We start from the raw sequence: 15,693 nt of genomic DNA, 5'->3' as shown, positions 1-15,693 counted from the left end.
GAGGAAGATTCTAACTTCCAAACACTAGTGAAATTCAGATTGATCAGATATAAGAAAGACTGAGCAGAGATCTAGACTGTAGTAAATATTGGAAAGCAGATTAAGTTAGGGCTAGGGGTGCTTAAAAGTGATTGATAAAGACAAATTTTGAAGGAGAAATGCAAGCAGACTATGAGTTAAATATGAGAAGAAATTAATAATACTTCAATCATTTAAAAATGAAATGAAACCAAAAACATTTTCTAAAACTATAATACATTTTACCTAGTTCCTCTGGTATTATTTTTCTTCCTTTCAAAATTGCTTCAGATTCCAAGTAAAATTCTAACTGTAACATTAACAGCTAAGTACCTATATATCTTTCTTACAGAGCTCCACATCCTCATGTTCTTCCCTTGAAAACATTGAAAATACAGATGTGGATCAAGAGGTTAGAGATTTTTTTATCAGAATTCCCTAAATGCAGTTTTTAATTAATACTAGCCAAACTTTAGATTGGGTTTTTTTGCTCATATTCTGTTTGTCCTCATCCATTCTAATATATGCTAATAATACATACTTAAGAGACTGTATTTTTATTATCTAAGTTTTGGGTGCTTTACAATTATGAAGTTTTAAAATGAAAACAGTATATAAAAACATAAAGTATGTTACCAGCAAAATCACCAATAGCAGAAACAAATTGAAATTTCCACTGCAGAAGAAATGCATGAAAATTCTATACCTCTCATGAGACTATTGCAGAGGTTCACAGAAATATATGTACAGTTGCAAGAAAAAGTATGTGAACCCTTTGGGATTACGTGGAGTTTTGCATGAATTGGCCATAAAATGCGCTCTAAACGTCATGTAGGTCACAACAATAGAAAAACACAGTCTGCTTAAAATAATACTACAAAAACATTAGCTGTTGTCATGTTTTAGTTGAACATAAGATGGAAACATTCACAGTGCAGGGTGGACAAAGTATGTGAACCTTTTGGACTTAATAACTGGTTGACCCTCCTTTGGCAGCAATAACCTCAACCAAACGTTTCCTGTAGTTGCAGATCAGACCTGCACATCGATCTGGAGTAATTTTGGACCATTCCTCTTCACAAAACTGTTTCAGTGTAGCAATATTCTTGGGATGTCTGGTGTGAATCGCTCTCTTAAGAGTGATTTCAAAAGCAATTCAATCAGGTTGAGGTCAGGACTCTGACTGGGCCACTCCAGAAGGCGTATTCTGTTCTGTTGAAGCCATTGTTTTGTTGAATTACTTGTATCCTTTGGGTCATTGTCCTGTTGCATCACCCATCCTCTGCGGAGCTTCAGTTGGCGGACAGATGGTCGTACGTTTTCCTGCAAAATGTCCTGATAAACTCTGGAATTCATTTTCCCATCAATGACAACAATCTGTCCAGGCCCTGAGGCAGCAAAGCAGCCCCAAACCATGATGCTCCCTCCGCCATGTTTTACAGTGGGGATGAGGTTTTGATGTTGGTGTGCTGTGCCTTTTTTTCTCCACACATAGTGTTGTGTGTTTTTCCCAAACAACTCAATTTTGGTTTCATCTGTCCACAGTATATTTTGCCAGTAGTGCTGTGGAACATCCAGGTGCTCTTTTGCAAACTTCAAACGTGGACAGAGTCCTGACCTCAACCCGATTGAAATGCTGTGGCATGACCTTAAGAGAGCGATTCACGCCAGACATCCCAAGGATATTGCTACACTGAAACAGTTTTGTGAAGAGGAGTGGTCCAAAATTACTCCAGATCGTTGTGCAGGTCTGATCTGCAACTACAGGAAACGTTTGGTTGAGGTTATTGCTGCCAAAGGAGGGTCAACCAGTTATTAAGTCCAAAGGTTCACATACTTTTTCCACCCTGCACTGTGAATGTTTCCATCTTATGTTCAATTAAAACATGACAACAGCTAATGTTTGTGTAGTATTATTTTAAGCAGACTGTGTTTTTCTATTATTGTGACTTACATGACGTTTAGAGCGCATTTTATGGCCAATTCATGGAAAACTCCACGTAATCCCAAAGGGTTCACATACTTTTTCTTGCAACTGTACCTTGGAGGGAAGGGGCGAAATGGATAACTGGGAGGAATCCAAAAGTACGGTAGCCTAATGAGAACTGAGCATACTTATTGGTCAAGGTATCTAAAAGTAATGAAGAATGAACATACTTATTCTGATCTCAATTCCAAAGCTAGATAGAAAATGAATGAAGAGTCCCAGCATAACATTTTGAACTTGATAGCGAAACCTGTATGGGTTCCTACACCATGTTTATTTAAACAATATAAATAATACAAAGTTAAGAGAAATTATAATAGTTTGATTCCTGTCAAAATAATCAGGATTTGTATTGACTAATTCTCTTCTGAAATGTGTGCAAACTAGAATTGAGAGAAATGAAAAATAGGGAAAAGAAAGTATCTTACATCAATGTATCAAGATATATAGACAGGTTACAAATATCATGCAGTGTTAACTACAGGTTTGTTAGACCTTTCTGATAAATGTTTTCACTGAGAACAATTTTTACTCATTGCCATTAGTATTATTCATTTATTTTCCCTTTTCTTCTGTATCATATTCATCTACCATCTAGGTGGAAAGAGTAAGACAAGGAATAGTATTTTCCTTCCCTCTCTCCTACCCCCCCCCCACACTTGGAGAAGTAATTAGTAATAGGAAGAAGGAAAAGCAGCAATAACTCTTCCTTGTCTTGTTCTTAAGATAACAACTCACCATTTTACAATTATTTTTGTAGATGCAGATTGTAGAAGACTTGCATGCAGCTCGTATTGAGAAGAAGATGGATCTGCCTGTTGTGCAGACTTGTGGAGAGCTAACTTGCATGGAAATAGATCTTGCAGATGATGAATCACATATATCATCTAGTAAGCTTATCTGTGTATTCTGCTGTCTCTCCATTATCAGGGCGATGGAAAGAAGAAAATAAATGAAAGATAAAGACAATTATTGAATTATATATATTTTTTTCTTCTTTTCTAATAGATATTTTCTCTGGGTTGAATACTTTGATTGTGATTGATACTAATATAATGATCAGCCATTTGACATTCATCAAATATTTGAAGAATGCTGATATCCCAGGTATGTGTGCATTTATCTCAGTAACAAGCCATTGTCAAGTATATCTGACCTGAAAGATGTTGCTTGTCTATTACCTGCCACATCTTTTTTCAGTCTGAAACCTAAACTTCAACCCCGCATCATATAGCAGATAGCTTCATTTCACAAATAACTTTAGCCTTTTTTACTTTTAAGTTATCTTTAATAAAGCAATATAACATAATACGATGTATGCAGGCATGAGTTTTATTATTTTATTTATTGACCACTCCTGATACAAAATGTACTGAAGTAGTAGACATCACACAAAGTTAAAAGATGGTGGATCAGTTTGATTTCAAACAAAAAAATCTAGAATTTTTATTGGCTTTCTTACTTTCATAACAGTGTGCTTACTAAGTGTCTCATATACTTGGATAATGTCTATTGTGTATTATGATTCAACAAATGATTGTATAGTCATTTAAAACATAAAGCTTGTTAGGATCATCCTCTTCAAAACTTTGAAAACAGACATGCTGTTAGGAAGGCTTACGTAGCTGCTTCTCAGAACTTTGTCTGGTAATTTGCAGGTCCATGCACAGACATTTTCACCAGGTGTGCCAGCAAAGTAAAGCATGAAATGTTTAACATGCAGAAATAATATTGTAATACTCATTCTTTAAATGCTCTGCAATCTTGTAGTTAATAAGCATTTTACTTTAACTTTTATTCTTGCATAATCATTATCATTGTCAGCTAAGCAAGGATGCTGAATTGGGGAAAACTTGTCATTTCTGGTCATAACACTATCCTTTCTTGATTGAAAATAGTGTAAGTGCATTTATTTAACATGTTAGTACTCAATTTATTTGTTTACGGTCACAGAACGAAGTACAAATACAACAAAAGAAAAACATGGAAAAAGTAAAATCATAGACAATTGGACACCAGAAGCCTTGGCTGAGGGAAATTACAACATTCTCCTTTAATAATTACAGCTCTTAAAAAATTTTAGAGACCTGAGAAGTAATATATGAGGAGCCATCCCCTAAACAATATAAGACCAAATTACTAGCATTGGGACCAGAAGGGTCTATTTTAAGGAGAGACAGTAATTTAGTTCTGCCTGCGTTATACATAGGGCAGTATAAAAAAACATGCTCCACAGTTTCAACCTCAGCCCTGTCACGGGCATAATCGCTCGCTAATCGGGAGCCTCTTAAATTGCCTGTCGAGTAGTGCTGAGGGCAAGACATTGAAACGGGCTAGAGAGAAGACTCTCCTATACTTGGGGATAGTTAGAGTATAGAAGTATGAAGCCATCCTCAGTCCATAATTATTAGATTGGCTGAAGATCAGAGGGGAGCAGGTTTTGTTAGCTCTGGCTCTTAAATATTGCAAATCTATGTCTACAAGCCGTTGGACTACCCTAGATTGGGCATCCTTAAGGCCATAATCTCCCAAGGCATCACCCGAAAAACCTAGCAAGTGGAGTTTCTTCGTCAGCTCCCTCTCCCAACGAGAAGTATGAGGGTCAGCAAACACCAGGGAGAGGTAGCTACCAGGGACTGCCGAGAAGAGCACCCGAAACCACCATTTAAAAGTGTTGATCCACGCCATGCATTCGATTGAATGAATGCCCAGTTCCAGGTACATCGGAGCAAAGCCAACACAGGGAGGGAGACCCAGGAGTTTCCTAAGAAAAACAGCTTGGGTTCTTTCAATACAATCCTTGAAGCCCCGTATCCATATGGGAATTCCGTAAAGAGTTTGGGCCAAGGTTTTGGCTTTATATATACGCAGCGCAGAAGGGATGAACTGGCCTCCTTGGGTAAAGAAAAATCTTAGAATCTGCTGATGGCTACAGGAAGCCAAATTCAGCACCTGGGTTCAATGTCTGGTCCAAGCGCCGGTATTCTGAAATTGAATACCTAAATACTTGAAGTGGAAGACCTGCCTAACAGCATTACCATTAATAGCCCAGTTGTATAACTTCCGGGCTCTAGAGAACACCAATACTTTAGATTTGTTGTAATTAATGGACAAGTGGTTCTCGGCACAGTAGGACCCAAATGCAGAAAGTAATCTTTTCAGTCCTAGTCTTGATAGTGATAGAAGGACTGCATCATCAACATATAGGAGAAGTGGAATTTTCGTAATTTGGGGCATGGGACTCAATAGTCCAATGTAAGATGCCAAATCAGATAAGAATAAATTGAACAAAAGAGGGGCTAGGACACAACCCTGCGTTACTCCGCTCTTAATCAGGATAGGATTTGAGAGTTCTCCCTGCAAGCCGCACCTGACTTGGCTGGAGGTCTGATTATACAAGGACCTAATTAGGAACAAGAGACGTCTATCGATGGAACTTTTGCACAATTTTAACCACAGCAGTTCCCTAGGGACTGAGTCCAAACGCTGCCTTTAGATCAGGGGTGTCAAACTCAATTTCATTGAGGGCCGCATCAGCATTGCGGTTGCCCTCAGGGGGCTGGGTGGGTGTGGCCAGGGTGGGCATGGCCTAATGGGTGGGCGTGGCTAGAGTGCCTGTGGCCTACTGGGTGGGCATGGCCAGCTCTACATCACTGGCATCAAGGATGCCTATGGGGGCCTGGGCAGGAGTGGGACAGATCTGAGGGTCTCTGGCAGAAGGAGGTTCTCTGGGCCAGGGTCAAGGCAGTGGGGGCCGTTCCCTCACTGTTTCCAGGATGGCTTCGGGGGCCACATGAAACCACTTCACGGGCCGGATCCAGCCCCCAGGCCTTGTGTTTGACATGTCTGCTTTAGAGATCAATGAAAGCAGTAAAAAGTTTGCCACCTGGTGTGATAGTGTATTTGTCAACCAGGTGCGCTAGGACATGTTAAGAAAATTGCTTTTTCTTTTTTATGCTTTTGATAAAATTAAAGAGAATAATTACTGGACTAGTAAAAATCTAATTTAGTAAAATCTTATTTATAGTAGTCTGAGTTTTGAATTGAATAAAGGAAATTTAGCAATACACAAAATTGAGAATGATAAGATGCCTGACCAAAAAATCCAAACACACACACACACACAGAAAGATAGTTTTGAACTAAACAGTTTTTTCCCCCTCTTTCTGGAAATCCTCTCTCTGGAATCAACAGATAACAAGACAGAGATTTGGAAATTAGAGGATAAAGAGAGAAAACAAGAGGATTGTGGAAATATTTTGTATAGGAATATTGCAACCACATGGATTTCACAAATACAACTTTTTGTTTTAAGAACTTTGATAATTTTTGACAAAAATGCTATTTTTCTCCTAATTAGGCATAGGTAGATTTTTGCTATTAATTCCCTGGGTAGTTCTGCAAGAACTGGACAACTTAAAGCGAGGGAAGATATTGGAAAATGTTAGGCAAAAAGCAATCCCTGCAGTTCACTTCATCTATACTTGCCTGAAAAATCAAGATCCAAAGTTGTGGGGTCAATCCATGCAGCTTGCTTCTCAAAAAACACGTAAGTCATTGTAGAAATAGTCATAATTTTATTCTTATTCTTAGATCTCTAAAATCTTCAGTAAGTGCACATACGTCGTAATAAACCCCATTCCAACAGAAATTGTTCCATCACAAATGAAAATATTGAGAATGAACTTTTTTAATGCCTATTTATTTCTCTGGTCTAAAATAATGGTGTTGGCTGCTTTCTGTGAAGTCAGTGATGCAATTCTCAAGCCCATCCCTTGCCCATCCACCTTCCCAGTTGCAGTGTATGGCTGTATCTAAAAAATGATTAATTCTCCCATCAATCAGCAAGTGCAAAGAAGGACTCAAAGTAAAGGACTAGTTTTTCTAGACCTACTGTAATTTCCTTTTAAGAATGTTTCTGTGCCCCAAACACTTGAGAAACAGTGAAACAAAAGTAGTAAGTTACTGCTCATTATAAAGTATTCCCAGCCAAATGCTAAATAAAATAAATCACAAATATAAATTGGTTCAGGGAAAACAATCTATTTTGTTAGTTCGTCATCATCATCATCATCAGCATTATTTTATGATTTCTCCACCTGCATATGGTTGCTGATAGCAGAGAATTAAATTTTAAAAAGAGATAATTAAAAGATAAGTAAAATGCATAAAAGTGTAAGAATATTGTTATTCAAAATAATAAAAGAAACTATATGGCAGAGATGTATCTTAATGCTTTTTTTAAAAGAGACATAGAAACTGGGGACCAGTTGTACAATAAATATATGCTGCCACATGAAGAGAAGACTCAAAGTAGTATAGCTTTAAAATCTGTAGTATCAGTCTTTCCAGTTGCTTGACTTAATGCTTAGTAGCTTAGTGTTTTAAATCAATACCTTAAATTAAGCCTGGTAAGAAGCAGCACCATCTTTCTGTATAGGCATTTTTGCACCATTTGAAGCTTTTGGATACTTTACAGCAATGTGTCTTTGAGATAGTGTGTGACCAGGAAGCCTATCCCCTGAGATTTGGAAGGCCGCTAACTTTCTTAGTGGCCTTCTTAGCCTTGAAGATCTGACTTTTCCCCAGACATTGAGCCAGGATGAGAATTGGGTGAATATGTATTTGGGATGGGAGTGTTATGCTGCCTGAGTTTTGTGCAATTGTTTTAATTTTGTCTGTTATTATTGTGAATCACGGCTTATTCTTCAAAATGAGCTGCTGTCTTATTTCAAATACATTATAACAATCATAGCCACCAGCTATAATTGGTGTAATTAGTTGAGAAAGTAACCTCCATTCTTGGTCAAGTTTGTATTCTCTTGAATAACGTTTCCTTCTGAGTATTGGCACTTCACTCTTGCACTGTATTGCATTACATTACATTATGTTACGTTACATTTACTCCCAAGACAGAGCTTTAGCAAACTCTAATAAATACTGAACATCAGGAACAAAGAGGATAATTGTAAATAAAGAATGCCACAAATATAAAAATATTTTTTCTTGCCTCTTGATGTGCTATTGCTGTTTGCTCTTCAGGCAATTGTTTTAGAATATGACACCGTAATCTCTTCTTTCTGAATTTTCAGAAAGTTTCAGTACTGGGAACAATGATGATCGTGTGTTACAATGCTGCCTTCAATATCAGAATCTCTACCCTCAAGCTGAAGTAATCTTACTGACGTAAGTTTTTTGGTGTAGCTTTCCAATGGAGGATCTACATTTCATCGACAGGGCAGTAAGCACATAATCATTTTAAATACACTTTTCAAAAAAGTAATGCAGTTACTGATTTTTCTCAGCAGCAGCCCTTTTTAAAAACACTTGGGGAACTACAGGTAGTCATCAACTTACAATCATTCGTTTAGCAATCATTCAAAGTTATAATGTCACTGAACAAAGTGACTTATGATTGGTCCTCACACTTATTATAACCATGGTAGCATCCCCATGGTCTCACGGTCAAAATTCGGGTGCTAGGTGATCAGCATGTATTTATGACATTTGCAGTATTCCAAAGTCATGTGATAGCCAGTTGTGGCTTTCCCTACTGGCTTCCGACAAGCAAAGTCAACCATGTGAGTCATTTAATTGTAATTATTTGCTGATATGGCAAGTTTTTAAGCTGTTTTGGAACTGTTGGTGAGACCGTTAAAAGTTGTTTGCGCCGTTTGAAATTGTTCTGCCAGCAGCAATATATGACTGCTGGCACAGTGACTGATTCTATTTGCAAATCAGAGCTGTTTGCGGAGGAGGCAGAGGAGGAGAGGTCCCGGAGCTTATGCAACAAAGGAACTGGATGAGGCTGTCAGCAGGCCCAGAGGAAGGGAGAGAGGCTTTTGGAGGAGTTGGAGGCAGTGGCAGCATGCTCCAGGGGTGAAAAGGGGTGAGACCTCTTTAAGAAAAAGGTGGAAGAGACAGGATCAGAAAAATAAAAGAAGGCAAGATTGTTGTGCAGGAATACAAGCTAATTTGGGGGCTAATCCACCTGGAGATCCATTTCCATCTGTCCTGTTTGCCATTGTTCACTCCCTAGAGCAGTGGTGATGAACCTATGGCATGGTTGCCACAGGTGGCACATGGAGCCCTCTCAGTGGGCACATGAGCCGTCGGTCCAGTCCTAGGCCTTCAGCTGGGTTTTATAAAACCTTTTTGCTTTAGGCCTCCACCGCCGTGTGCAAAAAAGAAAAAGGTTCAATCAATCGATTTTAACTTCTCACGGAAAAAAAAAGATCACGCAAATTTGGAATTGATTGATTGAACTTTTCAGTCCCACCCAGTCTGCCGTTACCACCACAGCCACGCCTACCCAATGGGCCACGCCCACCCAATGGGCCATGCCCACCCGGCACCCGACAATACATAAGTGGGTTTTGGGTTGCAGCTTGGGCACTCGGTCTCTAAAAGGTTCGCCATCACTGCCCTAGAGACTAAAATGGACATTCTGAAACTTGAGCTGGCCACAAACAAGGAGTGTATATCGAAGGTGGTGACCTTTTGAGAGCTGTATGCAAAGAAATTTCATTTTGATGTATGCCGATTGGTGTACATTCAAAGTGATTATTCTATTCTGTTCTATTATTTGCTTAACAATTGCCTTAGGAACAAAAATTCTACCCATAGTTATGGTGGTAAATTAAGGACTACCTGTATGTAGATTGGTGTAATGTAGTGGGAAATTGTCATATATATGCAATCTTTAATTGGAGATGACAATTTCTCAAACAAAGAAGTTAGCAAACTGTTGTTAGAAATAATACTTTTTTTAGAACTATTGTCTTTCATTTTACTGAAGAGCAAATACTATTGCTGTTTCAAACAATCAAACATACAGATACGTATATGCTTATGTAGGAATTCTGGGGATTCTAAATAAAGGAGGATGGTTTTTTTCAATTAGAGCCTCCAAAATCCTAATTCTTTGAAAACAGATTTTTGCAAGTTCAACTTATACATTTGCTTGTGGAGAATTTATTTTAAAATGGTTTCATGCAGGTATTGAGAGATTCAGCAGCTCATGTAACACAGACATAGGATATTTTAAATCACAATTCATTGAATATATGTAATGTTCACCCATCATCTAAGCCAAAATCATAGCTCAGCATTATGGATACATTCAATTGTCTTCCTTTTCCCAGAAAAGCAAAACTAGGTATGTCTATTTGTATTTCTTTAATAGGGATGATAAAAATTTGTGCAACAAAGCCCTAGTGAGTGAAATAAAAGCATATAGTAAAGCAGATTTAGTTGCTGTGTTCCAGAAAATTACTCCAAAAGGCACAATTATTAGTGAAGATACTTCCAATAACAAGTGGGAAAAAGGTTGGTTTTTCTTTATATATTTTCATGACAGTACTGCCTTACAATAGAATTAATTGAGTAAGTGCCTCTGAATTTTGTGTGATTTATGTCCAGGTAAACATAAGATTTTGCAATGTAAAACTAAAAATTGCATTTTTAAAAGAAATTGTGTCATAAAATAAATATTTCCAAATAATCATCACTGATGAAATGCCAACATTACCCTAAAGCAGGGGTCCCCAACCCCTGGTCTGTGGACCGGTACCGGGCCACAGCATGCCAGCAACCAGTCCACAGAATTAAAGCCCCATCCATGGGATGCAGGCAGCACACAAAACCACGCACTCTCCGGTCCGTGGAAAAACTTCTCCACGGAACCAGTCCCTGGTGCCCAAAAGGTTGGGGACTTCTGCCATAAAGTATACTGTGAACACAATTATTAGGCAAGTGAGCATTTTGACCATATCATCATTTTCATGCATATTTTCCACCTCCAAGCTGTATAAACCTGAATGCTTAGTGGATATAAGCATATCAGGTGATCTGTATTTGTGTAATGAGGGAGGATGTGGCCTAAGGAGATCAACACCCTATATCAAGGTGTGCATAAGTATTAGGCAGCTTCTTTTCCTCAGGCAAAATGGGCCAAAAAAGAGATTTAACTGACTCTGAAAAGCCAAAAATTGTAAAATGTCTTTCAGAGGGATCCAGCACACTTGAAATTGCTAAGATCTCAGGGCATGATCACAGAACCATCAAACGTTTTGTTGTAAATAGTCAACAATTGCAAGAAGCGTGTTGAGACAAAAAGACGCACATTAAGTGCCAAAGATTTGAGAAGAAGCAAACGTGAAGCAACCAGGAACCTATTATCTCCCAGTGCTGCCATATTCCAGAACTGCAACCTACCTGGAGTGCCCAGAAATACAAGGTGTTCAGTGCTCAGAGACATGGCCAAAGTAAGGAAGGCTGAAAGCCGACCACCACTGAACAAGACACATAAATTGAAACGGCAAGACTGGGCCAAGAAATACCTGAAGACAGATTTTTCAAAGGTTTTATAGACTGATGAGATGAGAGTGACTCTTGTGCTATTCCAATAATGGAAGTGAAAATTTCAAAAAAGTAGCTTGGCTTGGTAAAAGGAAGGGAATTCTAATTCCCTTCAAGACAGAGCTGATTCCATCTTTCTTATGATCATGGGTGCTGTCATTTTTGAAACGGCTGCTTATACATGTCTACAAAATTCAACTATTAACTATCACGGCTTTCATACAAACTGTTATGTAATAGCATATGAATTTCACTTGCTATTTTCTTCCATTTCTTGTGGGTTGGAATGTAGAGTTTTTGTAACCTAACTAAGTGCTGACTTTAATGCCACTGCCAATAGACTATAGAGAGTTATGCAGCATTCCCTAAAGATGCCTTTGACAATGAAGCATATTTATACAGCCGCGGACATTTTAACTATACAATTTGAGCATAAGTAGCCCATGGCTGGATCAGTAACGGGCACAGAGCTCCACTTGGACTCAGATGCCAGCAAGATGGAGGTGGGGTACTGGTATGGGCTGGTATTATGAAAGATGAGCCTTTTCAGTTGGACTTTTTCCGGTGGAAGATGGACTCAAAATCAACTCCCAAACTTGCTGCGAGTTTTTAGAAGACAATTTTTTCAAGCAGTGGTACAGGAAAAAGTCTGCAGCTTTCAAGAAGACCATGATTTTTATGCAATACAATGCTTCATTGCATGCATCAAAATACTCCACTGCCTGGCTAGCCAGTAAAAGCCTTAAAGATGAAAGAATAATGACATGGCCTCCTTCCTCACCTTACCTAAACCATATTGAGAACTTATGGGCCCTTCTTAAACTGCAGATTTACGGTGAAGGAAAACAGTGCAACAGTGTCCAAATCCATTTATATTTCATTTCTAACTATCTCCTCTGAGATAACCCCAAGTCTCTTTTCCCCTGGATTCTGCCATTTCCAAGGAGGAGAGGGAATAGGCATGGAGTTTTATGGCTTTCATTTCCTCCCTTAAATGTAACCTTTGTTTATTCCGCCTGCCTGCTATCTATCACAATATAATCAATTGCTTTCTCACTAGGCATTCCCTCTTATCTTATGGGCAACTAAGAAAGTGGGTGGAAAAAGAGAGGAGTGAAACTCTCTGGAATCTGGTTTGTTTCTCCAAATGAAGTGTGAGGGGGGTGGAAATGATCCTGCTGCAAACAGACTGTTATCTGTCCTCTCCCACGATGGGCTTACCACCTGGAGCTTGGCTGATCCGGAACTGACCGAATGAACTGTGGGGTGGGGTTTGCTTGGGGACACTTGAAAAATATCGATCTGTGAGGGGATTCCTCAGATCCTGTCTATTATGCCTGCTATCTCCTATTTTTTAGTAAAAGTTCCTGCTTGGAAAATCTTGTCTCCAAGAGTCCTTCTTTCTTAAAATGTGGGCTGAAGTGGGTTCTGACATTAGACAGGATCTGCATTAAGAGTCAACCTGGAAGGAAGAACCTTACCGGGGGACTTTGCAAAAAGTACAATGTCTAGTGACGAGGCAGGGAAGGAGGGAAGCCCCATGGAAAGGGAGCTTTCCCCCCAACCGAAATCACACCAAATATCGGGAGCTGAAGCATCATATTCCTCTGGGGAAGAGGTGGTGGAGACGCGTGATCACAAACCATGGTGGTCGGTGGGCATTGGAAGGAAAAGCGAATGGGAAAAGGCATCAAGGAAAGTGACCCTGAGACGGGGCAGCCACCAACCCAAATGAAAGCAACAGATGGAAAATTCCCTGCACGTCAGCGTGGAGGTTGGGAGTTATGCACCACACTGGATCTTAGAGAAACCTATTGACCTGATGAAAAAAAACTTGGCTCTCTTAAGGGGGGAGAAACCTGAGTCCCGCAGCCGCACCAGCGCCTGGAGCTGCAGCTGGAGGAACAAGGGGGGGAATCTAGAACCTGTAGCACCGGGGGCGTCCGTTGAAACTGGAGGTACCACCTCAGCAGCATCCACCCCCCACCGACACGCAGAAGGGGATCAGGATGGGGGGGACAGTACTGCCAGCGGCGAAGGCACCAATCCATTCAAAGACTCCTGCCTCTGGAAGCAAAATTCAGGGGGAAGCCGCCACGCTTGGGGTTTTTCCTAACTCAAGTCCTCAGTTATATGGAAGAATATGGACGGGACATCCCCAGCGACAAAGCCTGCATCCACATTGAACAATCCGCCCTGGACGGACTGGCTGCAGACTGGGTGGTGAACATGCATGACTCCAACGTCCCAGAACTCAACGAATTCAGCCGGCTCATGTCATCCTTGAGAAGGCAATTTGAGGTCATCCTTTGGCTGATTACAAGGCCCGGGAGAGAATCAAAACAGTGAGGCAGGGCAGACAGCCAGTGGCTGAATATACGCAAGAATTCCGGGCCATTGCCAACAAGCTGAACTGGCCAGAAGATATCCTCCTTAGCCATTTCAAAGACGGGCTAAACTATGACCTGTATGATGCTTGCCTGCCTTGAGGGGACCCACACCACCTCAATGACTGGTATGTCCTGGCAGAGGAGGCAGAGATAGACCTACTGAAGAGGCACCACTGAGGAAAACCATAGGCCTGCCCGCCTCCCGAACAGATGCACAAGCCAGCGAAACCAGTGGCTACGGCTAAGAAATCAACGGGCTGTTTTAAATGAGGGAGAGAGGGCTATCGTGCTGCAGAATGCCGCTCAAAAGCCCCTCAGTGCAAATCAAACCCATCACCAGCCAGGAAATCAGGGAAGTCCCCAGCCAAACCAAAAGAGCCCACCCTGAGGGGGATAGAGGCTGTAGAGTCCCCAACCCCTGCTAAGGAATTGGGAGGGAACTCCGGCCTACACCGCAAGGGTGGTGGACACCTCGGAAGACAACTCGGAGGGCGAAACCCTGGTAATTGGATCCATTCCACCCATCCCTAAGACAGTGACTATATTAGCTCCCTCCATGCCTGAAGCTGTCAAAGTCAAAGCCTTAATAGACTGGCTGCCTAATTAGCCTGACGCTAGTGAGGAATTTGGGCATTCTGGTGAGGAGACTAAAGCAACCAATCTCCTTTGGCCAGTTAGATGGGTCCATAGCAGGGGGGGATACCAGCTACCTTAGCCACCTTACCAGTTCACCTGTCCCTGGGGACCCATGAGGAAGATATAACGTTTATACTGACCCCAGGCATGGAATGCCCAATGATTTTAGGGCTAGAATGGTTAAAGAAATGGAACCCCTGGGTAAATTGGAGGACAGCAGAATTGAACTTCCCAGAGAGGGGGGGCGTGCAAACTGAAAACCCCAAAGCCACCCCCCAAACCCAAGGATTGGAGAACATGAGGAGTGGAGACAGCATCAGTGGAAGAAGAGAGAGGATTACCAGAAATACCGGAAGAATACCAGGACCTTGCTGAAGTTTTCAGTGTGGAACGGGCAGATGAGCTCCTTCCTCACTGACTCACAGACTGTGCTATAGAAATCAAACCCGGGGCAGAACTCCCGAAGCCCAGGCTGTACTCCATGAGCCCTAAAGAGACGGAGAAGATGGAAACATTCATAAATAAAAATTTAGGGGATTTATTGAACCTGCCAAACCCAAAGTGGCTACTCCGGTCCTATTTAGGGAGAAGAAGGACAGCACTATGCGTTTTTGCATAGATTACCACGCCCTGACTGCAATTAGTAAAAGTAATCTGCATCCCCTACCCCTCATGAAGGATATGCTATCCCACCTGTTGAAAGGAAGGATTTTTTACCAAACTAGACCTAAGAGAAGCATACTACCACATTAGGATCAAGGAAGGGGACAAATGGAAGACCGCATTGAGTTGTCCAGTGGGTTGCTACCAGTTCAAAGTTCTGCCGTTTGGACTGCAAAGGGCCCCCACAGTTTTTATGCAATTAATGAAGTGCTAAGAGAGTACCTACTTAAGGGGGTCCTGGTCTACTTAGGTGACATCCTTATTTTCACTGAGACCAAGGAGGAGAAGCATATTAATCTAGTCAGAGCAGTTCTAAAAAAATTGTGGGCCACTCTCCTATATGCAAAATTACCGAAATGTGAATTCCATCAGGAAAGAATAGACTACTTGGGATATTGCATATTCCCGCAGGGCATCGAAATGGACCCCGAGAATGTCAAGGGAGTATTAGAATGGGCACCCCCCCACACAAGGAAGCAACTGCAAAGTTTCCTGGGTTTTGCAAGCTTCTACTGCCAATTCATCCCTTCGTTTGCCTAAATAGCCCTGCCCCTCATGAACTTGATGAAAATGGGGGCAGTGAAACCCAGCCAGCCTCTGAAGTGGACAATGGAATGTCAAGCGGCATTCGAGAGGCTA

General features: G+C 40.9%; 1 protein-coding gene across 5 annotated transcripts in view; it reads left to right on the top strand.

Annotated features, from left to right (window-relative positions):
- SWT1 (SWT1 RNA endoribonuclease homolog) overlaps positions 1–15,693 on the top strand; it is a 61,248-nt gene that overhangs the window by 9,247 nt on the left and 36,308 nt on the right. For 4 of the 5 annotated variants that reach the window (XM_083359078.1, XM_083359076.1, XM_083359077.1 and 1 more), the window contains 6 exons: positions 371–430; positions 2,766–2,895; positions 3,014–3,112; positions 6,366–6,554; positions 8,089–8,191; positions 10,191–10,333. In XM_083359078.1, coding sequence (XP_083215204.1) covers positions 371–430; positions 2,766–2,895; positions 3,014–3,112; positions 6,366–6,554; positions 8,089–8,191; positions 10,191–10,333 — 724 coding nt within the window. The remainder of the gene's footprint in view (positions 1–370; positions 431–2,765; positions 2,896–3,013; positions 3,113–6,365; positions 6,555–8,088; positions 8,192–10,190; positions 10,334–15,693) is intronic. The other variant, XM_083359075.1, reaches the window with a different exon arrangement.

Source organism: Vipera ursinii, assembly GCF_947247035.1.
Source record: "Vipera ursinii genome assembly, chromosome: 3".
Lineage (NCBI taxonomy): Eukaryota > Metazoa > Chordata > Lepidosauria > Squamata > Viperidae > Vipera > Vipera ursinii.
This window is presented reverse-complemented; position numbering and strand designations above follow the sequence as displayed.